This window comes from Miniopterus natalensis, chromosome 21 (assembly GCF_054644295.1).
Source record: "Miniopterus natalensis isolate mMinNat1 chromosome 21, mMinNat1.hap1, whole genome shotgun sequence".
NCBI lineage: Eukaryota > Metazoa > Chordata > Mammalia > Chiroptera > Miniopteridae > Miniopterus > Miniopterus natalensis.
In genome coordinates this window covers 7,729,388-7,754,223 of record NC_142101.1, presented here as the reverse complement: position 1 = coordinate 7,754,223, position 24,836 = coordinate 7,729,388, and the positions used below count along the sequence as shown (strand labels likewise).

At 44.2% G+C, this 24,836-nt stretch overlaps 2 protein-coding genes across 3 annotated transcripts in view; one reads left to right on the top strand and one right to left on the bottom strand.

Moving 5' to 3' along the window:
- Positions 1 to 12,279, bottom strand: FSAF1 (40S small subunit processome assembly factor 1). Of its 2 annotated transcripts, none has more exons than XM_016196050.2 (7): positions 12,162 to 12,279; positions 10,604 to 10,947; positions 3,196 to 3,252; positions 2,358 to 2,453; positions 2,153 to 2,239; positions 1,583 to 1,635; positions 1 to 673 (listed from the first exon to the last, which is right to left on the bottom strand). In XM_016196050.2, exons 1-7 carry the CDS (start codon positions 12,244 to 12,246, stop codon positions 535 to 537), a joined length of 861 nt encoding a protein of 286 aa, XP_016051536.2. In that variant the 5' UTR covers positions 12,247 to 12,279; the 3' UTR covers positions 1 to 534. The 2 variants fall into 2 exon arrangements, with proteins under 2 accessions (XP_016051536.2, XP_087685082.1); XM_087828956.1 differs by having other exon boundaries at positions 10,604 to 10,977; positions 12,162 to 12,267.
- Positions 12,280 to 12,496: 217 nt separating this feature from the next.
- The window catches only part of GNPAT (glyceronephosphate O-acyltransferase), a 28,128-nt gene continuing 15,788 nt past the window's right edge, over positions 12,497 to 24,836 (top strand). Inside the window, exons 1-3 of the mRNA XM_016196012.2 lie at positions 12,497 to 12,607; positions 20,302 to 20,484; positions 24,453 to 24,629. Of these exons, the coding sequence (XP_016051498.2) occupies positions 12,530 to 12,607; positions 20,302 to 20,484; positions 24,453 to 24,629 (438 nt within the window). The 5' untranslated portion in view covers positions 12,497 to 12,529. The remainder of the gene's footprint in view (positions 12,608 to 20,301; positions 20,485 to 24,452; positions 24,630 to 24,836) is intronic.

Genomic DNA, 24,836 nt, shown 5'->3' with positions numbered 1-24,836 from the left:
TCGTCTGCTGCTGTTTAATAGTCACAGCCACATATACACAGAAGCTGTATTTTATTTACATAACTTCTTAGGAAGATTTATATACTTGAAACTGAACACTGAAGCTCCTTTTCCCACAAAATAACTGACAGATCATCACATTTTTAGTTCTTGCATGACACAGTAGCATTAAATCATTTTTAGAAAATTAAATGGCAATTCAAAGTTAATTATTAGCCCTTATGAATCAGTAAATTTATGAAAAACCTTATTACGAAGAAATGCACAAAACACCAGTGAAAGTGAAACTTGAGTGACCTGTGCTGAGAAAATTAAGCATCTTTTCAATAATTTTACTTGACACTCACATGACGCGTGGTTGGCTCAACATGGGCCATCAGACACTTCAGCAACCAGAAGCTTTATCATTTGTTTGATTTTCCCCTGAAAAAGCCGCCTATGAAATAGGAAATAAGAAGAGTCCAGAAGTCCTGCACGGGTCCTGTCCCAGTGCAATGGCCCTTTCCCAGTCCTCTCTTTAGTTCACAGAGCACTTCATTTAGCCACTCGGGAAGAATTGATTTTCTTGATATCAACTTGACTCAGAATCAATGTCCCATTTTTGAATTTTCCAACCTGTCCAACCCGTCCACTTGACAAAATACTGGGAGCTGATTTCTTCTTTTTGGATTTCCTAGATTTAAAGTGAGAGAAAAGTATGAGTTAAGCTTATAAAGAAGGATCGCAGCACCACTAACCAGACCACCATGGTCCGCTCCTGCAAAGCCTCGCCCCTCCCAGGCACAGCCCTGTGGTCCCTGAAACAGCCAACTGCCTTCCTGCCTCAGGGCCTCTGCACTGGTTTCTTCTACATAGTCTTTCCAGGAGGCCCCCTCCTCTTCACTCGGGTCTCAGCCTGGATGTTACCTCCTTGGAATGACATCCCTCCCGGTCCTCCCCGTGATTTTTTCTCACAGAGCATGCCAGCCCGACACCCTGTACTTATCTGTTTATATGCTTTGGTGTGTTTCCCTCACTACAATGTAAGGTTCTCGAGGGTAGGGATGCCCTCAGTGTGCTCATGGCGGTATCCCCAACACCTAAGACGCCTATGTGCCTGGCATCCAGTGCGCCCTCAATAGACAGACACGGGCAGGACACATGACCAGCTGATGGCATATGCAAACTCACAGAGTCCAAGAAACAGGTTACGATAAAAGGGGTCAGTTTTGAAATAGTAACTCGAGGGGGGAAGAAAAGGCACTAGAACAAAAGCTAAGAAACACCCATAAGCAACAAAATCAATATTCAATGCTCTGCCTCGTGCAGTGTCAAAGGACAGGTGCTCTAGACGCAGACCATGCTATATCAGCAGGGGACAGAAGTCTTTGTTGGAAATGTCAATCTCAACTTTTCCACCTGTAGTTTCTGGTCTTTGAAAATGGGAGACTGGAGAAGGTTCCCAATTCAGTTCTGTCTTCCCCTTAAAGGGGTTGATTAGGACACAGGAGAGACTGTGAAGCACTCTGACAGGCTTATTTTCAGAACTAATCAATAGGTTTATCTGTACCATTCCGCCCTAGTATCGAATGGTGTCACTCACCTGTCTTCCTGCCCTTTCCTCTTCTTTTTCTTGAAAATATCTGTGTCCTGGGCCTGATTTCAGAATTTAAAATAATATATGTATCAGTAATGGACATGGAGACTCGAAAAAAGACAAGAGGTCTATGATCAAAAGCCATGAGACACTATTTATTTTAATATTTTTTGAGTCAACATATTAAAATAACAGACTCAGAGTTTCATCCTAAAACCCTTTCAAGAATGTGAAAGACCATTCCAGAGAAGACTGACAACAGAAATGCCCAACCTCCCATTTCAGATGAAAGGTAGTACAATATCCATCCCCCTATAGTGTCTCATAAGCCCTTGTGCACTGTACAACATGAAATACCAAAGAAAGGAATGAGCATAGGAAAACAGTCAAAGTAGCTGACATTATCTGAACAGTTTGTTACTTCAAGCCAACCATTCCTATAAATAAAGGCTGCAGACCTGAATAAGTGGAGAGATCCGGACCACTTAACTCTAGACCTTTCCAAGCATGCCATTGTGACAAGCTGCAACCATCTTTCTGCTCTAGTTTTAGTGAAGAAAAGGCCATCACACCCACCATTCTCTTTTCTTCTTCCTTTGCTGCCTTTTTTTCTTTGATCTGCTCCTGCAAAACCTTGTAATTCACATAACTCTTTTTGGGAGGCTGAAATGAAAGAAAAGGGGCACATGGCATCAATCTTTATTTTGCACAAATCTTCCAGTTTCCCTTGCCCTGGCTTGCCATGTCCCGTCTGGTGACAGGAGGCTAATCAGCCCCTTACCTGCGCACCCAGCATAACCGCGCGTTCCCGCTCCAGGACTCTTTCCTTTCCTTTTCCATAACCCGTGATCCCAAACCGGTGCACCTCCAGCCGAGCCTGGAGACACAAACAGAATCAGACCCAAGTGCATTCTAAAAACTCCACAGAATACACGCTCAGCAGTGATGCGTTTCAGATACAATGTGCTGTGTGTCAAATACCCGTGTGTATTCTCACGACCTGCAGCCAGCAAGACTGCTATGACGGTTTAAGGAGCTGCGTGAGGTCTCCTACAATGTGACCAGCATCTTGCGACACTGTTCCTGTGTTTAATTAGGACAGTTGAAGCAAAGCAGTCTCTCTGCAGGAATTAGTGATAGGAGAAGTAAATGCAGAGCCTGCAGCACTTCAGGACATTCTACAACAAGATGCTACCCACAAAGGCAGTAATTCCAACTTAAAAGTACCTCTCCAAACATACCTACTCACACTTAGAAATCATTTATCACAGCTTTAAACACAGACCTGTGTTTTTTCTTTAAAAGATAATGTAGAAAGAAGAGAAAAAGTCACCAATACCTACTCTTAGCCGTTGAATTACCTGCTCCTGTCTTTTTTCTTATGCAATTTTAAAACCTAGTTACAACCACAGAACACAGTTTCCCTGCTTTTCCTACTCACCACTGTAGCATTGGTATTGCAGTCATAAACTACCATGTTTCAAATGAATGCATGATATTCAAGCAAGGGAGTGTAGTGATGTGTTTAACCATTTCCCCAAACCTTGGACATGTTAACATAAGTCATCTTTTTTTTGGTAGTACAAAGGTGCGAAAATTAACAATTTCAAAACACATACCTTTTCTAAGTTAAATTCTTGTATATTCACATCTTTCTCAAGGATACTAGTTTTGGTCTGAAAAGGAAAAAAAATTCTTATTAAGATCATCTGTTACTACATCTTTACTGTATCTATCAACAAGTGAGTGGCCATGTTTTAAAAAGCCTTGAAACTGGCCCAGATACCTAAATACCAAACAATAATACAAGCATGTTGCACAAAATCCTAATTAACTAATGGAAGAAAAATGGAGAAAAAAATTTTAAGGTCTCAAGGATTAAAGAACTGATGAGAAATTAAGAGAAAAGAAAAGATGGTGAGAGAGACCAGAATTGACCAGAAATTACTGTCAATCTGTATTGGCCAACAACAGAGGCCCCGACTAAATCGCACCCCCAATGTGGACAGACAGGAAGCAGGCGGCAGAGGCTGGGCAGCGTCTGGAAAGGCGGTCCTGCCAGTCCTGCCCCGCAGGGCGGGGGCTATGCTGGGGCAGAGCGGCGCGTGTCCCATCTTCCACCACGCTGAGCGGTGGCCTGTGCACTGCAGTCCATAGGCTTCTAGTTTCTCCTTCCCCAAACTGGAGTTGTACTTCAGCTTATCCTGTTTGTCCCCCACCATGTGGTGGGCGTGTGGGTCACTCACTGAATGTTTCCACCAATGATGGCTCCTGTCTCCATGAGGACCCCTGTACTAACCTCTGGGGGTTACTACAATGACACAGGATAAAGTATCATAAGTGTGCAGCAGAGGATTGGTAACGGGAAGACTTGACCGATGCTCTCATCATCAACTAACCCACCAACAAGGAATCAACAGGCTCCCAGTACCCTTCACAGCACTGCTCGCCTGCTGTCACCTGGACACTGGCCCTGGATGGGCCTGGGTGCTGGGCTAACTGGATCCCATCACAGAGGGTGACTGCCATGCTCTAGGTACATGGCCTAGCTCTGTGCTGTCAACCTCATAAATGCATCTTCCATGTTACCATGCTTTTATTATGCTTACAATTTTCTTCAGACAATCACAGAATCAAATGCCGTGAGACCATGGCCAGAGCGCAGAGGATGCTGTGTGGAGCACTTCCATTTATCCACCCCAGAAAGTCTTATTTCCTCCCCCATGACTGGAAAATATTCCATATTTACTTTGAAGTTAGGATATCTTTTCCAATGGCATGTGCATCTAATCTAACTAATATGATAAACAGTACTTGTGAAGAACAAATGGATTAAATCCTAATGATTCCAGGATCATCATAACCAAATCCTCAAATACAAATTTATATATTTTTTAAAAAGTACAGGAAGGGGGGAAAAAAGTATAGGAAGGAGATTTGACTTGGGGTAGTGAACATACAGTTGATGTATTATGGTATTGTACACCTGAAACCTACATAATTTTATTAACCAATTTCACCCCAATAAATTCAATTAAAAATAAGTATACTATCCACAGATCTCCAAAATCCCAAGAAACATTTATCTCCTTTTCTAAATGTTTGAAAAGGTCTTCTTCTCTTTTCTGCCTTCGCATGAAGCAACAGCTAATAAACTTCTGAGTTGAAAATTTCTTTCAGGAACATCAGATTTCTAGCACTATGGAGACGTCACAGCTGCCCCTGGCTGGTCTGTTATTAGAAGGTCAGCATTACAATGCAACGATCTAAAGAGGACCCACGCACTGAAATAAAATTCTTGGCCAATTATGTGCCGGTTACTGTGAGGCTGAAATCCGTGGGTCCTGGGGAGAAACTGGCCCACAGAGGATAGGCAAAGCCTCTGATGTCCCTGCTTCCCTTGACACTGGCCCCCGGAATACCCAGTCCTTGCCCTGCAGCTCACCTGGCTGTGAGGACATCTGGGCTGAGGGGCTGTGCAGATCAAGGGTAGACCTGAGTAGCAGGTCTGGCCAGACATGGATAGACATCTTGGGGTTCCCAAGTCCTCGTTAACATTTCACCAGCAACCTCATAGCTTTGTAGTGTTGATGTGCTTCTGAGAGAGTTTATAATAAAAGCAAACATTTGGGAAAAAATTCTTGCTAATTATTTCATGATGCTGAGTCTATTAGGACAACCTCAATACTATCAAACGTTAATTTTTACTCGTAGCTTTAAAACCACTTCGGTACATTACTCACAACGCATTCCCTGATGTAGAAACAACTGGAGGTTTCATTTTCTTCCTCCTCATGCTCACTGTGGTGGGAGGCTGTGATTCCCACCTACGGACAACACTGGGTCCTCTTCTGTTCCTAGGCACATAGAACCGGGTGTCACTGCCCCCCTGAAGTCAGACAGGGCTACATGGCTTTCTTTGGCCAAAGAAATGTGAACAGGGGAAGTATGTCCCTTCCATATGGAACCTTTAAGAGCCATTTGTCAACTCCCCTTCCTCACCAAACAACTAAGGACCTTCCAGAGGTGGAGCCCCCATGATCCTAGGTGAGGATGGTATGGAGCAGAACACTCTGCCCCTGCCAATTCCACGGACATGTAACACGAGGAAATAAAAGTTAACTTCTGCTTTTAAACTCCTGAGATGTAGGGACTATTTGTTATAGAACCACGGCCTAGCCTAGCCTGACTCATACAGCCTTACTGTCCCACACGCAGTAAGATATATCAAAAGTATATCAAAACAGAAGTAAAACCAGTGAGTCTCTGAAGTGGTAAGTAGTAAAAGTGTATTATGCACACAACAAAAAGACTGTTTGCAACTCGGGAGCACTCAAACTAACACAGAATGACACTCAGAGGTGCAAGTTCTAAAGCAGCATATAGAGCATGGAGGCAGTGAATTTATTTTTCAGTGACTGGTGACAATATTAGAATTTTCTTAAATGAAAGAGGATTGGTTAATGGTTATTTCATATTAATTTGGGGGACATGTAAGTTTTGCTTGACTTTTGGAGCCAAAAGCACGAAGTAACCCAGGTCAAGTTAGTCTCACTTGTCTTGCAAAATGGGCTAAGTTAAACTTTGCTTGCAGGTCTAAAAAGGTTTTGTCTGCTTAGGGAGTCTTCAAGTCTGATCTCCACTTGTTTCATTTTAAGCTATAAGTGACACTTCCCGAAGAGCACTAGAATTTACTCACTGGCAATATTCATTTGAGAATGGGTTCACCCCAAGCCCATGCCACTCCACTGTACCTGGACCCCTGCAGTGAAGTCCTAACTCAGGCCCCTCATGTCTCTTGTTAAGAGCTGACCTGCAGTCTATTTACTACGGAGGGGCTACAGTGATCTTTTTAAAACATAAATCACCTCATGCCCTTGCTTAAACTTTTTTGGTGGCATCTCAAGTACTTTAAACTAAAACCTGAGGGCCTCACCATCGCCTGCGAGAACTGGCAAGGGCTGGCCAGCTCCCATTACCCTCCCCTTCATCCTACTCCGAGTCTTCCAGCTTCTGGGCCCCGCAGGCCTTTCCACACCTCAGGGTACTTGCAACACAGCCTACTCTTTTCTCGAACTGCTTTTCTGGCTCCTTTGACAAGCAGCCTTTAACAGAGCAGTTAGCCTTATGTCACCTCCTCAGAGAACCTACCTAAAGAAGCTTCTGCCTGTTATTCCCAGGACCCTACGTCTTTCGTTCAGAGGGCTTATAACCGTTTAATTATATTATTCACTTTCCTGGGGTTTGCCTGACTCCACCAGTAAATGATATATTCCCTGAGGGCAAAGGACTGTAGCAGTTAACTGCTGACCTCCTGGGTCTGGCAGATAGTAGGCACTCAATAATTTGTGGAATGAAACTCAGAACAGCCAGATGGGAGAGAAGTACAAGCAAGACACGAGGAAAGGGAGCAGCGCTTCTCTGCCCTCTTCCATTGTACCTCCCTCCCAGCACCACCACATGTTCACCCACCAGGAGGCTCTCCAACCCTGTCCTTTTGGGAATCTATGGAGGTTTCATTACAAATGCATGAATGATTAAAGCATTGGCCACTGGTGACTGAACTCAATCTCCAGCCCCTCTCCTTTCCCTGGAAGCCAGGGGAGTGGGACTGAAAATTCCAACCAACAAGGTTGGTTCTTCAGGCAACCAGCTGCCATCCTTAGATGCTTCCCAAAGGTCACCTCATTAACATAAAAGACACCTTTACCACTCTCATCTCTTAGGAAGTCAAGGGTAGTAGGAGTCCTGTGCCAGAATGGGGACAAAGACCAAATACATATTTAAATTACCGCATCACCCCACGAAAACCTGTTTCAATACACAATACAGTTTAACAACAGTATTTATGGTACAAGCCTTAGTTCTGGGAAAAAGTCATTTCCTGGGTCCGGGCAGAGCCAGCTGTATTGCTGCCCAACTGGCCAATATCCCTTCTGTCCTCAAGTAGTCTTCAAAGATAACCAGCCAAGTCTGATTGATCAATGGAGGCTATCATTAGTTTATAATAAACTTTTGCTGATTCCATCTCTGTTTGGACTGTCCTACAATAACTTATAAGCTTTTAGAGAGCTGGGGCACAACTGTGTTCTACCATGTTGTACAAACTCTTAGCATATAATTATGTATCCTAATGAGCCCCAACTATCTACCTGGCATTCCCTATGCCCAGGATATGACATAATAACTAGCATTACACTCATTTGCATTTATTTACATGTTGCAACAAAACATTCTAAAGCCTTTTCATGTGCATACATTTTTTACTGTGTCCATATTGTCTCCTTAGCCAGACACATTCACCTTTTCAAAGTTTAAATTTTAAAAAGAAGGAAAGGACAGAGCACCAAGGACAATGGAAAAATTTCATTAATGTCAGGAAGTCCAAAATGTAGAATGGGTTGAGGTTCCTGAGAAAAGCCAACCACACTGAAAAGGGGCCCATCTGGAGTAGGAAGAAAAAGACAATTCAATAGTCTCCTGTAGACGTTCCATCATTAAGAAACAAGGAAATGCAGATTCACTCAATGCCAACTTTTTGTCCTTTCTATTAAGAACACTTTCCACTCCAGAAAGGGAAACATGAGTGAGTGTAAGAGGAAATTGAAGACCCAGACCTTGAGGAAGCAAAGTTAAATTCTCCAAATGCAGAATTATATGGCAAAGCAGTGGTACACACAGAAAACATAACATTTGGATGGTTCACTGGGGTAAGGCTAATCACTGTAACCTCCCCTGGGTGGCCAGCTTGGGGGCTCTGGCTGGCCTAAGGGCCAAGGGAATCCATTTCTTCTTGGTCTGCCTGTAACAGTACATAGTGCCTCAGTATCTGGGGTGTAAGAGTTAGAAAGCTGACCTAAAATCCTAAAATAAAGGTAGATGTGATTACAGAATGAAGTAATAATCTTTGAGGAGATGCTGCTGAGCTTGACATGAAGTGCTACCAGAACTGTAGAAAAGATTACACAGGTGTTTTTGGGTTTTTTTATTGATTTTAGTGAGAGGAAGGGAGACAGACAGACATCAACGTGACAGAGAAACATCAAGCATTTGCCTCCTGAATGTGCCCTGACCAGGGATCAAACCCATGTCCTTTTGCTGTACAGGATGACGCTCCAACCAACTGAGCCACACCGGCCTGAGCACAGGTGGTTTTTTAAACCATAAAGATGTAGTAAACACTGGGCACCAGCATGTGTTCATACATTCAGAAAGGACAACAGAGCCTAAATTATCTTTGTAATGGGACGACTTTTGGCCTCCAAAAAGATATGTTCTAATCCCTGGAACCTGTAAATGTGACCTTATTTGGAAAAAGGGTTTTGTAGTATAATTAAGGATCTCATGATGAGATCCATCCTCGATTTAGGATGGGCCCCAAACCCAATGAAAAGTGTCCTTCTAAGTGTCCTCCAGCCAAGAATGCCTGGAGCCACCAGAAGCTGGAAGAAGCCAAGAATAATTCTCCCTTTTGGAAGGGATTACGTCCCAGCCAACACCTTGATTTTGAACTTCTGGCCTCCAGAACTATCTGGGGAGTGTAAAGGGCATGGGGAATGCTACAAAAATGGAGTATCTGGATTTTAGCAATGAACTTAACAAAACCATTATGATATCCTTGTGAAAAAAGTCTGGATGAACAACCACATCTCTTTCATGTACTGAACTTTGAGTGAGACTTACAAATTCAGTCTGAGAAATTGCTGCTCAGTAAAATCAAACTGCTTTTCATCAGAATGTAAGTTCCTTCAGAGCAAGAAGTTTTGTCTACTTTGTCCAATGTTATAGTCCAGTGACTAGAAGAGTGGCCAAAAACAGTTGTTGAATGACTGAGTTTTCTCTGAGCACCATTAAGCAGAGGGCTTGTGACGAGGAAAGTGTTAACTCAGCAGACTTGAGTTTATCAATCCCTGCATACTCCCAAGAAAGTCCTGTTTTCAACATTGGCCCTTGGCCTGCTCCTGGGGATGGAACAATTAGACTGTCCCATCTGATAAGTGTTTCTTCACACCTGAAACCCTGACCCACGCTGTACCAAATTTGCCCAGATAGTTTCCTGCAGTCATCCCCACTTATCCACAGGGAATACATTCCAAGTCCCCCAGTATATGCCTGAAACTGCAGATAGTACGGAACCCTATGTATACTATGCTTTTTCCTATACAAACATACCTACGATGAAGTTTAATTTGTAAATTAGGCACAGTAAAAAGACTAACAATAAGATAGAACAATTAGAACAATACACTATAATAAAAGGTTATGTGAATGTGCTCTCTTTCTCTCTGATAACCAAGACAGCTACTAAGCAACTGACAGGCAGGGAACACATACTGGGTGGATGGATACACTGGACAAAGGAATGATTCATGTCCTGGGCAGGAAAGTCCCACACAGGGTGAGATTTCATCCCGCTCCTCGGAATGGCATGAAATTTAAAAATTACGTATCATTTATTTCTGGAATTTTCCATTTAATATTTTCAAACCGAGGCTGACCATGGTAAACTGAAACCACAGAAAGAGAAACCACAAATAAGGGGGGACTATTGTACTAACAATGTGATTTATGGTGAATACCAGCTTTTCCTCTGAGGGTCTAGAACTTAAATAATTAAGGTCAGTCTATATGCCCACATGACTGACCCTCAATAAACAGTCTGGACACCCAGGCTGGGGTGAGCCTTCCAACTTGGCAGCACTTCCCATGTGCAGTCACACATCACTGCTGGGGAAATTAAGCAGCTCCACGGGAGGGGACCCCTGGACATTGCATCTGGTTTAATCCAGGCTTTGCCCCCAGTACCTTTTCCCTTTGCCAATTCTACTCTGTATCCTTTTGCTATAAGTCATAACTATAACTTATGATATAATATGCTGAGTCCTGAGTCCTGTGAGTGCTTTCAGCAAATCCTCAAGCCTGAGGGTATGGTCTTGGGGATCCCTGACATAGTCTTACAAAGATATCCACCTAATTCTACAATATCAGGGTTTTCACCCTATACATATAAACTAACCAACTCATTACCTTTGTGTTCTCGTCTTGATCCAGCTTCTGTTTTCTCTTCTTATTTCTGCTGTGGAATTCCACCACTTCTACTGGCTCCCTCTTATCCAGGGGGGAGGGAGGTGCTGCAGCAGGAGGGACTTGGGGTCCTGCAGAGGCACCAGTGAGGGTCACAGCAGGGCCACACTGCAGCTCTTCTCTGAGCTCCGAGAAGAAGCTCGAGGCACTCTTCCTCTGGCCTCGTGCGAGAGAGCCAGGTGGGGGAGCAGACTCCGCCCCCAACACCTCCGGTGTCCTCACATCTCTCTTCTTGTTTTCCCTTTTCCTTCTGACCCTTTTCTGTTCTGCTTCATCTTCTGCCTCTCCTGTTTGCTCAAACACAAGAAGGAAAAATATTTTTGGTTTTAGCTACCGCCCATATCAAATCACGAAAATGCATGTATACACGTGCCACAGCTAGAAACACCCTGATCTACACATAGAGAAAAGCTTGTTTTCCTTCAAAGAGAGTTTTATTTGCACAATTTACAGAATCCAAAATGCGCGGTATCTTTTCCTAGGTAACTATATTTATGTCTTTGACTCTCCTTAACATGGTTATTTTAAGCCTTCACCTTGGTCCTTACTAAAAGTGTCATCATGGCAATAGTCCCAGACTGGTAATCCTAGTTGGCTCACACTTTGTACTAAAAAATGTCTGCTTTGTACTAAAAATGACAGCCAGTGTGTTTTTTGTTTTTAACATTTCCTAGGGTTACAGGTGGGCATTATTGTTTCCCTATCTTCTTTCCGTTACGAATTAAGATGAACCTAAAACAACTGCCTTCACTTGAATGCCTTCATTTGCTACTAAAGCTCCTCTTTGTTTCACCTGTTCCAACTCTGCCCACTCACCTGAAGGTTCTGACAAGCCGGTGTGGCTCAGCGGTGGAGCATCAACCTACGATCTTAGCAGATCGGTGTTCGATTCGCGGTCAGGGCACAGGCCCGGGTTGCGGCTCCACCCCCAGCAGGGGGCGTGCGGGAGGCAGCCGATCAACGACTCTCATCATGGATGTTTCTCTCTCCCTCCCTCCCTCTCCCTTCCGCCAACTTATGGACGAAAAGGCTGTGAAAAGCGACCCTCTGAAGCCCTTGGGGAGGGGACGCGCTGAAGGATGAGGCTCCAACAGGACGAGGTGGCACTAACGTACGAGGGTCAGCTGGGTACGGGAAGTGGGGGTGGGGGCTGCCCAGAGGTCCGGCAGAGTGAAACGCGGGCAATTTCGAAAGCCCAAGGGCCGCGCGCATCGCCCCGGTTAAGCCTCGGTGCTTCCGACCCGCCGCTCGGCCGGTCGCCACGCTAAGGGAGAGTCGGGAGGTGTGATTCCTGAAGAATAACTCGACCGAGGGGGCGGGAGAAAGGTGACAGGCGGAGAAGGTGTGTGCTGAACCTGGTACCGCTGCAGGGCGGTCGAGCTGAGGGGGGCCGGCTCCACAGAACCTTGAGCCAGAAGGCAGAGGCCCGGCCGGGTCGGTGCGCACGGCAGACCCTCGGCTCCCCCGTCCGCTCTCCACGTGGACTCGGGGCCCCACTCACCGAAGTCGTAGAGGTTCTGCAGCACGGCGTCCAGCAGCTGACAGGAGGGCGGCGACGACGGCCCGGGCCCCGGCTCCAGCGCCATCGTGGGGTCGGCCCCGCGGGACCCCCGGAGCCCGCCCGCCGGCCCGCGGGATGCGGCGCGGCGCCCTCGCTTCCGGGTTCCGCCGGCTGCGCGCGCCGCAGGACCCCGCGCGGCTTCCGTCCCGGCCAAGATGGCGGCGCCCGGGGTCCCGAAGAGCGGTCGCGGAGGGTGCCACCGCCCTCGGCGAGGTCGGGCCGCCCCGCGCGGAAGAACCGCCCCCAGCCGCCACACCACCTCCGCCTAGCGAAGCATCCCAGGCCCCGCCCGGGACGGCAGCCGCACCATGGATTCTTCCAGTTCATCTAAGTCCTGGCTTTCCGTCAGCTCCGCCAGTCCCGGCTCCGTCGTGCTCCTTTACTCGGTAGGCGCCCAGGGAAGCGAGGCCCGGGGCGGGCCCGAGAGAGGACCCTCCCTCCTCCGTGTCCCGTCTCCCTCCCGGCCGCGACCCCGTGCCCGGGACCGCGGGTCTCGACTTCCCCGAGGAGGGGCTGGGCGGCCGGCTCGGTTTCCAAGGCAACGCTGCATCCCTGTGTCACCGAGCGTGAGCTTGTTCAAGTTTCGGGCGGCGGTGGTTCCTCCGCTTCCTTTCCACTCGTCCCTTCTCTTTCCGTCCCCTGGGCGCAGGGCCTCGGGAAGCTCCCGCCGGCCCGGCCCCGGGCGCGGGAACCGGAGGCTCCGTGTCCGCGAGGGCGGGACGGGCCGTCTCTCGGGCCGACCGCGTTCCCGGCAGGAAAGTGTTTGGCTCCTCTGTGGGCAGAGAGCCCTTAACGGCTTCAGTCTCTCTTTAATCTAGGAAGACTTGAACTTCTGGAAACTTTTATTGCCTGTCTTTGTCCTCTATCTGTCATTGTATTCCCCCCCCAGGTCATTTTGGGAGACAGCTAATCCTCCCAGCCTCTCTCCAACTTGCCTCTTCTCCCCCCGCCGCCTCCCCTCGCTCTCTGATCTTAACCCGTTTTGGGGTTTTTTTGTTTTTTTTATGCCAGCCAAACGTTTTCTTGGTCACTCACAATTTTCAATCCTCGTAGCTCTCAGGATCGCACAATCCTGGGGTAACTGATTTTTTTTTTTTTTTAAACTACATTAATTTTTATCTACTTTAAGAGGAAATCAAAGAATGCATTTAAAGGTATGTAACCGCGCACGTCCTAGCAGTTAGTGTGACTTTCTGACTTAAACATTAACGTTAATTTGTGTGGGAAAGTCAATACAGGGAAAGGGGACGATTTAAAAAAAAAAAAAAAGGTTTCAAAAGAGAATGTGTGTATGCGCCTACCTTCAAATTGGGACACCGGTATTCTTTGGAACGCGAGGAAATTTACATTTTGTGGCATCCTGGAGCTCCTTTTCTGTTGTTGTTCATCTTCACCCGAGGATAATTTTAGAGAGCTGGGGGGGGGGGGGGGGGGGGAGATTGGCTCTAACCACTGCGCACACCTGCCAGGGCTAGGAGCTCCTAAATGCTGTTAACTGTCTATCTGCTTCTCTAAGGCTTATCACTTGAACCTCTCTCCCCGTGGCTTCCTTCTCATCCAGCAGCTCTGTGGTGGAAATATTTTTACCTCTAACGCCGCTACTCCAAAGGGAGTATGCAAAGAGTGTAGGAAAGAGGGGTGCTGTGTGGCTCTGGCGTGCCATAGGCTGCTTTTTCAGCCCCGACCTGGTTTGTGAACTGAGTACAGTTTTCTATACGTGTATGGAAGGAAAGAGTGGACATTTTACTCCCCCATTCGCCAGTGGCTCTTTTCTGCTGAGACCTGTGTTAGCTTTTCATGTGAAAGACTAAGGCAGTTGTACAGGAGCTTGCTCTCACCTGACGCTGCGCACTTCTTGTGACTACACAGTTTTACTCTCGTAATAACCTGAACTTTATCTCAGTATTTCAGGCTTTCCTTGTTTCTTCAGCCACACCGTGATTGTGCAAGGCTCTGTCTAATCTGAGAGTGGTATTTGAGATACTTAAGATACTGCTGATTGCAACAAACATTGCAGCAGTGGGTACCTAAAGTGTCCTTAAGTCATTATTCTCAATGTCCGAGATATAGAAGTTAAAGATCCAGCCCTTGCCTTTAAGGACTTCATAGGAAGTCAGAAAAGTAAAGAAATAATTCCATGAAGTTGAGTAAGGGCAGTGGCTGAAGCATGCACAGTATATTGTGGGAGTACTGAGAAGGAGCACCCGACCTGTTTGGGGACTCCAGGAGAGGGTGTAACACCTGAGCTGAGCTTTTGAGATGTAAATAGGAGATGAGGGAGAGGAAGACTGCTGATGGAAGAAAACTACTCCCTTGCATGTTTGGGGGAACCAAGTATTTAGGTAAAGGTAGAATAGAGGGGACATGAGAAACGAAACTAAGGAAGTAGGCAGATTATATTTCCTAAAGGAATTTTATATATCAGGTTTACTCACCCTTAAGGATAAAATCTTAACTTTATAGGGCACCATTTAAGGATGATCACATTTGTACATTGAAGGTCTAAGAGAACTGCTTGCTTTCTGGCATGATTATCTGTACGAATAACCTCTCTTACTTTACTTAAGTAGAGACTGTAGAAAGAGAGCCTGGCTGGGGAGGAAATTTGATGCCATGATCCTGGAGATGGATCAGGACACCTTTGCAGTAGTCCAGGGAAGGGAAGACAGCCTGAAGTAGGCATTGGCAGTGAGTCTGGGGAGAAGGGAGTTGTGGGGCATTTAGAGCAGCTGAGTGGTGACTAAGGAAAAGGAGGCAGTCTGAAGTCGACTCCTGGCTTCTGGGATTTAGCAACTGGGCGGATGGTGATGCCTTTCCCAGATAGGAAACGCTGGGGAGAAGCAGGTTCAGTCAGGGTAATGATTGGGGTTGTGCTTAGTTTGAGATGTGAGAGGCAAAGTTAATGATTTTTAACTTGTGGATTATTATGTTGTGGACCAGATACATCACAAGGGGCTTGGAAGACACTCAAATAGAGTTAGAAGTATGGTAGCAGAGCAAATGAGGAAGGTCTGGTCCATATAGGTAGATTTGGCAGTCATCAGCAAGTAGGTTGTATCTGAAGCCACTGGTCTGCTTGAAATCTTTCAGTGAGACCACAGGATGGGAAGAAGGCTGGAGTGAGTAGTCGCTGGTGTACCCCTCAGCCAAACTACGGCTTCCTGTTATAGTCTGAATGAAAATCTTGACTCTGTACAACATGCTGCAAGACGCTATAATCGGGCGAGTGCTGCCTCTGAGTTAACTGATCTTGTTCACTGGGCTTCAGCCACACTGGCTCTGTGTTTCTCACATGTTCTCTCCTCAGAGTGTTCGTGGTCCCCTCTGTGCAGCATGCTGTTTCCCCAGCCTTGCTGGCTCTTTTTATTGTTGAGGTCCCAGCACAAACATCACCTCCCCAGAGACGGCTTACCCAGCCATTCAGTCTAAAGTAGCGCTCCACTCACTCACTCTCATTAGTTTCTCTGCCTCATTGTCGCTGCAGTATTCTCTTTCCAGTGTTGGCTACACTCGTCTTGTACTTACTGTCAAAGCTGATCAGTTAAACGTTCATGAAGTTTGTGAGCCTATTGTTAAAACACAGCCATTATTAAAAATTAAATTTGAGCCCTGGCCAGGTGGGTCAGTGGGTTGGAGCATCGTCCCATGCACCAGAAGGGTTGTGGGTTTGATTCCTGGTCAGGGTGCATGCCTGAGTTGAGGGTTAGATCCCCTGTCAGGACACTTACGGGAGGCAATTGATCGATCTCCCCCTGCTCCCCTTCTTCTCTCTAACAATCAATAAACATATCCTCAGGTGAAGATTAAAAAAAGTTAAAGATTAAGATATAACTTTATAATTAAATAGATTCTGTTAAAAGTAAAAGTAATATATACTCAAACTCAGCACTTCCTAATTATTTTACTAACTTTTACTATCTATGCTTTTGAGGTTATATATGTCTATTTATTGGAAATAAATGTTAGGTGGAAAGCCTATATAATGGTGGCCTTTGCACATCTTGCCCCATCTCCGTGTTCAGTCTGGTTGTACAGCTTGAAATCTGCCGTGGTGGGAGTATACATATGAACCACAGAAACTGGCAAATGCTATAAATCAGGGCTCTCCCATAGTCAGGCATTTGCCAGCATGCCACTGGTGGTGGATCCCCAAGTGAACCACCTTGTTTCTTTGTTGTCTGTCTTTCCTTAGGGAATGTAAGCTCCCTCAGTGCATATCCTCTGTCTGTCTATTAATGCTGTATTCTCAGCCTATAGGACAGTACCTGGTACGTTGTGGACTCTTAGGCATTGTCTGGTGGGTGGATGTATCCTCCATAGTACTGGAAAGAGAAGAACAGGGAGAGCCTGTTTAGCTATGAATGAGGAGAGGCCTGTATGAGGTAATTAAGACTGGGACAACAAACAGTGGGAGGAAAAGACTTCACCCAAGTCTTCCTACGTGGGCTCCTCTGTATTGTGCTCCTGGGTGAGTAGCTGTGTAAATATATTTATTTTATGATGGTAAATACTTCTCCAGCATAATCAACTTGTGTGTAGGAATCACTTGGAGTACTTTGAAAAATAATTCTGATGACCAGGTACCATTCACAGACCAAATTCATCAAGAATCTCGAGGCAGGCCTGGGCATCAGTATTTTTTAAGTGTCCCAGGTTATTTTAACGTGCAACCTGTATTAAAACCCACTGGGTTAGGCATTAGGTTAGGACCAGATGGGCAGAAGTTTGTTGTCATCAACAGGGTTTAAAAGTGGCTTCACTCAGTCATTTATCTTTTCTTTCTACAATGATGGAGTTCTCACAAGGAACTGGGAATACAAAAATGTGTAAGACACATAACCTACCCAGACAAGAAGTTCACAGTCTTGTATGGGAGACACCAAATATAAGTTTAATGACTATTTCAGATGCTGTCATGAAAATGTATTGAAGGTTCAGTAAAAACTCAAAGGAGAAGACCAGTTCAGTCTAGTTTAGGCAAGACTTGGAAAATGATACACAGAGGAGGTGAATGGGAACTGTGGTTGACGGCTAAGTTTATCCAGATGAACAGCAGGGGAGCGCCATTTATAAATGCCCTGTCTCCTAACTGGTACCACCATGCACCTGGTTACTCATAAAAGAGACCCCAAGTCTGTCTTCATCAGCACTCTAACCCCATGTACCACAATGCCAAGCATGTAATAGGTGCTCAGATATTGGACAATGAGTTATTCTTAGAGGTAGCAACTTGAACTAAGATGTGGGGAGCCATGAGATATCACAGCTTGTTTAGGCAGCTACAGGTCTTTGTATAGGTGGACTCTTGGGAAAAGGGGAATGCGGGGCAGGGCTGGGGTCCTGTGCTAAGAAGTGTGGACTTTATCCTGCAGGTAACAGAGAACAATGGAAAGATTGTAGATATTTGGCATGCTTTTCAAAATATGCATGCCTACTCTTCTCTTTTATGGGTTCTTGTCTGAGGACTCCCTCTCCCCTTCACTGCCTTTCACCCTTCCTCTCCCCTCTTTCTATATATAGATAAATAGATAGGTCAGTAGGTAGATCAATACATAGATATCCCCAGCTGATTCTGATCCTTTCTCTTCCCACCCCCAGGATCACTAAATGGGAAGTCTCTAAGATCCCTTTTATCCCTATAAATATGTAGCTTATAATGGTAGTTTGTTGCATTCTACGAAGTCTGAGTCTGTATAACTCTATATTACTTTATTAATGAGAAATGTGAAATTTGAGGTTCCCCAGCCTTAAAAACAAGAGTATGTGATATGTTATGACTGCAGTTTTACACCAGAACTCCAGCAGTAACATTTTTCTCTCATATATTCTCTGTATTTATATATGTGGGCACTAAAATGTTCAAGTTTGCATATTTTATATGCTACTCTTTTATAAAAACTCATGAGTGCTTTTTGCTTCTATTTATACTCTTGTTATGCCTAATCCTGGTCTCAGTTTAACATTCTTTATTTCTTTTCTATTACCAAAACATTTTTTATTGATGAAATATGCACATTCCAAACATGGCTCAATGTTGGAAATACAAGGAGAACACAAACTCTCCTGTCCTCAAGATAATTGCACCGTAGTGGGAAGACAGACATGCAGACCATTACAGTGTTATGGGATGCACACCACAGTAGATATACATAGTAGGTAAAGAAGGCCTAATGAGTAAGGCAGAGTAATCCAATCCAGGGAACTCAAGGAGAGTGTTCACCAAAGAGTAACGCCTACAGCAAGGATGACAAAGAAACAGGGCATTCCAGCCAGAGAGATGAGGCTGTGCAAAGGCCCAGAAGTATGTCAATAATGAACTGTGTTGGGCGAATACAAATCACTCGCTGTTCAGTGGACCATGAGGCATGGTGGGTTCTCAGATGACACCAGAAGTGGTTCAGGTCTTATTCGGAAAGAGTTGGGAAGTCATTTAAGTATTTTAGGAACAATTTGGTCAGAATTGTGTTCAAAAGAGTACCTAGCAGCATGGAGGGGGCAAAACAGGCAAGGAGACGAGTGAGGAGGCTGCTGTGGTATTTACATCAATGTACTGTGATATGTTCTTAAAGGCCACATTCATAGGATTGGGTGGACTGGATTTGCAAAAGGTTAAGGGGTTGGGGAGGAGGGGTCTAGAATGATACAAATGCCATGTAGTTGTTGATTACGATTTCAGGAAAATAATCAGGTGGTAGGATTGTGCAAAGGAGAACTGAGTTCAGTTTTGGAAAGGCCGAGTGTGAAGTTTGTAACTAAATATGTATGTGAGGAGCTCAGATAGGGGAAGAGACCAGGACAAGATTCGAAGCATAGCAAATTAGTATTTTAAACCAGTTGATAAGTTAGAGTACTCAATACATGTGAGGAATGAAGAAGAGGTTTGGAGATGTTAACATATTAAAGGGAGTGGGAAGAAAGAAGACATAGGTGTAGTTTTGGGGGGAAATTTTCCCCCAGGTTGGGAACCCTGGATTAGAGAAATGAGCTAGATTTTTTACTGCTACGAGTCTTGAATTAAAAACCAAAGTAGGAGAATTTCAGGGTGGTGGGAGGCCGGGACAGGAGGAGGCACTTGAGAAGGTGTCGCGCTGTAGAGAGGTCCAGGAGCTAACTAAACAGAGGCCAGGGTTCAATGATTAAATTCAAAAGAAATAATAATAGTCATTGCACTTTTTTATAATGGCAATGAATGAATGGCTGTGGAACCTCTAGTGAGTTATTTCATTTCTCTGTGCCTTGGTCTCCCCATAGTTAAATGGGGCAGTGAGAAAAACTACTTCATAGCTTTCACAGGTTTGTTGTGAGAATTGCTCCTTTTTAAAAGATATGTTTTAAAATAGAATTGTTGCTTCATGGATAAGTTCTTAGAATAGTGCGTGACTTTAGTAAGCAACTATGCATGTTACCTATAATTATTATTATTACTACTATGACTTTTATAATAAAAAAACAAACTTAAGAATTAACAGTCCAGAAGTCATTGGTAGCCTCATGAACAGCACTTTCAGAAGCGGGTGACTAGAAGCTGATTTTCAATGGTTGAAAGGAGATAAAATAATCACAGCAAATACAGACTGCTTGACAACAGCTTATGTGGTAACACTTTTTTCCTGAGTAAATCTTCCTTTTACTTGCACCTATGTCATTTTATTTGATTTGACATAATTTTGAGTTTCTAACGTATGCTTTGATTTCATTTTTAAAGCTAAGTGGAAGAAGCAGACAAAGCAAGTTTATCGATGTGATTGATGAAACCTTGTAAAATTGATCAGATTGTTCTACAGCTTAATGTCTCATCTTTGCTATCTTTGTTAACTTTCCCAAAGGGATCCTGGCTTTACAAAGATAGCAGTCAGAAATATAAAAACAAAACATTATGATAATTCAATATCAATTTTTTTATCCTAATTACATTTTTTTCTTGGTATATGAAAATCTAACAACAGATCACTCTGCTTTTGTTCATATGTCACAGAATAAAAATTTTGGGAAAAATAAAGCTTTACAAGTATAGTCCCTAACCTGTCCTAATTTATTTTACAGTATATGTATTACTTTCTTTCATTTGCCTTGTCCACAGAAGGAGCTCAAAAAGTGGGATGAGTTTGAAGATATTTTAGAGGAAAGGAGGCATGTCAGTGACTTGAAGTTTGCGATGAAATGCTACACACCTCTTCTGTATAAGGGAATTATTCCATGCAAGCCAGGTGATATTAAAAGTAGTGTTCTCAATTCTGAAGAGATTTACTATGTCATTAAACAGGTAAGTGATTCCCTCTTCAACCACAGCCACATTTGCTCATTGTCAAGTTCCTTCTCTTCTCGATTCTGTGAACTTATTTTGCTATCTTGAATGTTTCTTTTTAGGTTTAGTTATATTCGGCACACTCATCAAACGTTTATCATAGCCACAATGTGTGTTAGCCTCTCTGCTAATCCTCTTAAGTGTATAATCTGATAAGGAATGAAGACAGTTGTATGTTCAACTACGATACAAGACATGCTAGTGGGAGCCCACTGTACGGGGCCACTAGTTAGAGGGGAAGCTAATTTTGTGTAGGGAGTTAGAGATGGATTTTTTTAAATGAGGCCTGAAAGAGGATTAGGAGTTTTCTGGGTGAAATGGATGAAAAAGTATTTCTAGCAGAGCAAATAACTTTCCCTGTGGTTTTCAAACCTCACTACACATTAAAATGACTCCAGAGCTTTGAAAAATCCCTGTGCAGCGATCTCACCCCATACCAATTACATCAGAATTTCAAGGAGGAAGCCAGGCATCAGTAGTTTCAAGAAGCCCAGTCGATTCCAAAGTATGGCAGTTTGGGAACCACCAGCTTATTTTAAGGACTAGAGAATATGCATAGTTGCAGCACTGAAAGTAGTTTAACATGACCAGACCAAGAAGCAAAGAAGGGATGATGGTAAGAACTGAGGCTGGAGAGGTACACAGGGCCTTTGCCATGAGGGGCTTTGAGACCACCTAGAGGAATTAGATTTTGTGCAAAGCCATCGAGAGATTCCAAGTTGGAGTTGGTGTGATTCGCTTGTTTTAGAAACACATTTTGCTAAAAATGGAGATAAGAAATCTGCTTATGATGCTCTTGCAATAATCCTTTTGTGGGATCATAGTTCGAGAACTGTTAAGTGGCTGTAGAAACGGAAATGGACAGATTTAAGAAATTTGAGCCGCACTGGTGTTGAGACTCGAACTGTGCGCCAGCACCTGCCGGCACGCCCGGAGGACAGCTCCACCACCATGGAGTACAGCAGCAGAGAGTAATTCGCAGAGAGACCCAAGGTCAACGCAAACAGGAGTCAGCAGGATGATGTAAAAATGTTTACTGGAGGCTTGAGCTGAGATGCAGGCAAGAAAGATCTGATTGAATATTTGTCTCAATTTGGGCAAGCTGTAGACTGCCAATTAAAACGGACCCAGTCACCAGAAGATCAAAAGGATTTGGATTTGTGCTTTTCAGAGCGGCTGCTGCCCTGGCTGGGTAGTTCAGTTGCTTAGAGCATCGTCCTGATACGCCAAGGTTGCAGGTTCGATTTCCTGTCAGGGCACATACAAGAATCAACCAATGATGCATAAATAAGTGGAGCAACAAATCGATGTTTCTCTCTTTCCCTTCCTTTCCCTCCCTCCTTCTCTCTCTAAAATCAATCAATACATTTTTTTTTTTTTAAAAAAGATGCTGGTAGTGTTGATAAGGCCCCAAAGAGGCCAAAGCTTTAAAAGGGAAAGAACCACCCCCCAAAAGGGTCTTTGTGGGTGGATTGAGCCCAGATACTTCTGAAGAACAACTTAAAGAATATTTTAGAGCTTTTGGAGAGATTGAAAGTACTAAATTTTCCTTGGATACAAAAGCTAATGAAAGAAGAGGTTTTTGTTTTATCACCTGTACAGATGAGGAGCCAGTGAGGAAATGGTTAGAATAAAGCAGGCATCATCAGATTGGTTCTCGGGAGTGGGAAATCAAAGTTGCCCAGCCCTTTACTTAGTGGCTGAGTAAATGAGCTCTATTCTGTTGTTGTTTCAGGGTTTTTTTGTGTTTGTTTTGTTTTTAAATATATCTTTATTGATTTCAGAGAGAGGAAGGGAGAGAGAGAGAGAGAAACATCAATAATGAGAGAGTCATTGATCGGCTGCAGCCTGCAACCTGGGCACGTGCCTTGACCGGGAACCGAACCCTGATTGCCTGGATCCTAGGTCGACACTCAACTGCTGAGCCACGCTCGGCCGGGCATGTTGTTTCGTTTTTTAATACAGATAATGCATGAGCCGACATGGAAGGAGTAGTGGGAATTGGTATGCTGTAAGTCAGGTTAATGCAAATCTGAATGTGACCAGGTCGTGTCTTTACAACAGACTTCCTAGTGTATTAAAAGGAAGTGGTTTTAGCTCTAGATTTTGGAGGATTTTCTGGGTAAATCCAGGCTTTGAATTTTACATTAATTGTAGTTACTGGATTTAAGGTTTTTTAAGCTTCGTTTTTATGGTTCCTTGTTGGCCACCAGGATTGGCACATGTCCACATGTGGAAGAGTTGAGCGCACCTTAAAGTATAAACTTTTTATGCTGATGAACCAACTGCTTTTTATTTGGTGCCTGCTGCTTTGTTCCAGTGACGTTTGTACTTGCTGGGCTACCAGGTTACAGTGCTCTTGGCTTTGTTTTGCTCCTGTTTCCCTATCTTGATCTTACACCAAGGCCAAGTACAGGGCTGGCTATTGCAAGGGATTCTGTTTATTCTTTAAACATACAAGCCTAGGGAAGAGAAGGGAGGTTTTCATTTTAACTTACGTCATCAAAGTCAGTAGGGGCAGTGTCTTTAGGGCAGTGACTCCTGTAAGCTCAAGTTTATAACTAGGGGACAAGTTGACATTGAGATTGTCCTTTCCCTGATCAAAAATGTATAAAGGCTTTGTAAACAACAACAGCATAAAAGAAATTTGTGAAGTAAAGTAGACATTATTAAGTGAAGGGTAGAGGCAGGGATGATACAGCCATTTACTGAGCTGGGGAACTTGGAAGAGGGAGGGAAGCATGTGGGAGAGAAGGGAATCCTGTTTAGGACAGACCTCCAACGACCTCCTCTCCCTGCCCTCTCTACAGCCTTTCTTTCTCAATCGATTCCTTCCCTTTAGTCTATAAACAGGTCCAAGGCCACTAAACTGTACACTTTAAAATGATTAAAATGGAAAATTGTATATTATGTATATTTTTTATCATAATTTTTTTTAACTGGGATGGTTATAAAACAAGCCCAAGGCTTTCCAACTTGGGAGAGCATTTTTGCTTCAACTGTTGGCCTCCGTCTCCTTCTCACTCAGACTTTTCAGCTGTTCTTTCTGTGGCCACTGCCTTTACTCCCCAGCCTCCTGTGCATCACCTCTTCAGTCTATTTATGTTCAGCTGGGCTCTCTTCTGACTGTGTTACTAACCCTTTCTTGCTGCATCATCTTTCAGAGAAAAATAAAGGGGTACAGGAAAGCAGAGCATTCTGGATAAATACTATATAACACACAGGCTTCACTCCTTTTCAGAGTGCTTGTTTGGGGGGAGTTAAAAGGATTAAATTTGGCTTCCTTGAGGGCAGAAACTGTGGACTTGTTCATCTCCAGGCCCTGGGCAGTCCTAGCACACAGCCAATATTTTGTTCTCTTTATCAAAAGATTGGTTTGCTTTACGAGTGAAGAGAGTTTCCTGTGAGATCGTCGAGCTCACTAATTATCCTCTGGTAGTTTGGGGGTTTTGTATCAGGTTTCTATATATCTAATGTAGTGTGAATGGCATTTCAGTGTAGTCTTGTGTTTTTACCTTGTATGTTACCTTGTAACGGCATCGAGCAAGCAGATGGAGCGCTGCAGCAGTCTGCTGAAAGGTTCCACTAAGTGTGTTCTAGGGCATTGGCTCCTGGGGTGTGAGCTTATTAACACATCTAATGGAGAGGTGAGATGTGCTCCTAGGTCTGAAATGCTATTCTGCAAAGCTGATTAAAGCCGATTCTCTTTGAATTTCTAGTCTTTAAACTTGTCTGAATAGGGTCATTTATCTACTTTTGTTTTGTTGGAAAATAAACTATTTCCATTTAAATTAAGGAGAAAACATACCATTTTTGAGTTCCACAATATTGGCCCATTTGGAACTTGTCCTTTGGAACTAATTTGAGTAAATAGAGCTCTGGCTTCTTTTTACAGAAGTGTATCCCCGCTTTCTCTTTCCTTGTAGCTTTCCAAGGAATCCCTCCAGTCCGTGGATGTCCTCCGAGAGCAAGCTTGTCAGATCTTGGATGAAATGAGCCACAAGCTGCGTCTGGGAGCCATCCGGTTTTTTGCCTTTGCCCTGAGCAAAATATTTAAACAAATTTACTCAAAAGTGTGTGTAAATGAAGAAGGTATTCAGAAAGTGAGTATTGCTTGTTAAAAAACGATCTCTTCAATCCCTCGCTATTTGGTCAACTCCAAATCTTCTCACCCTGCGCTGAATGGGCAGGCCTGTCCTCAGACATCTGTCTGGCAGAAGAGGCTCTGTGCTCTGGAGGGTAATGTTTCCTTCTTTGACCTTCAGATCTGCAGACTTCAGACTGACTGACTTAGGGAAGACTTACAGACG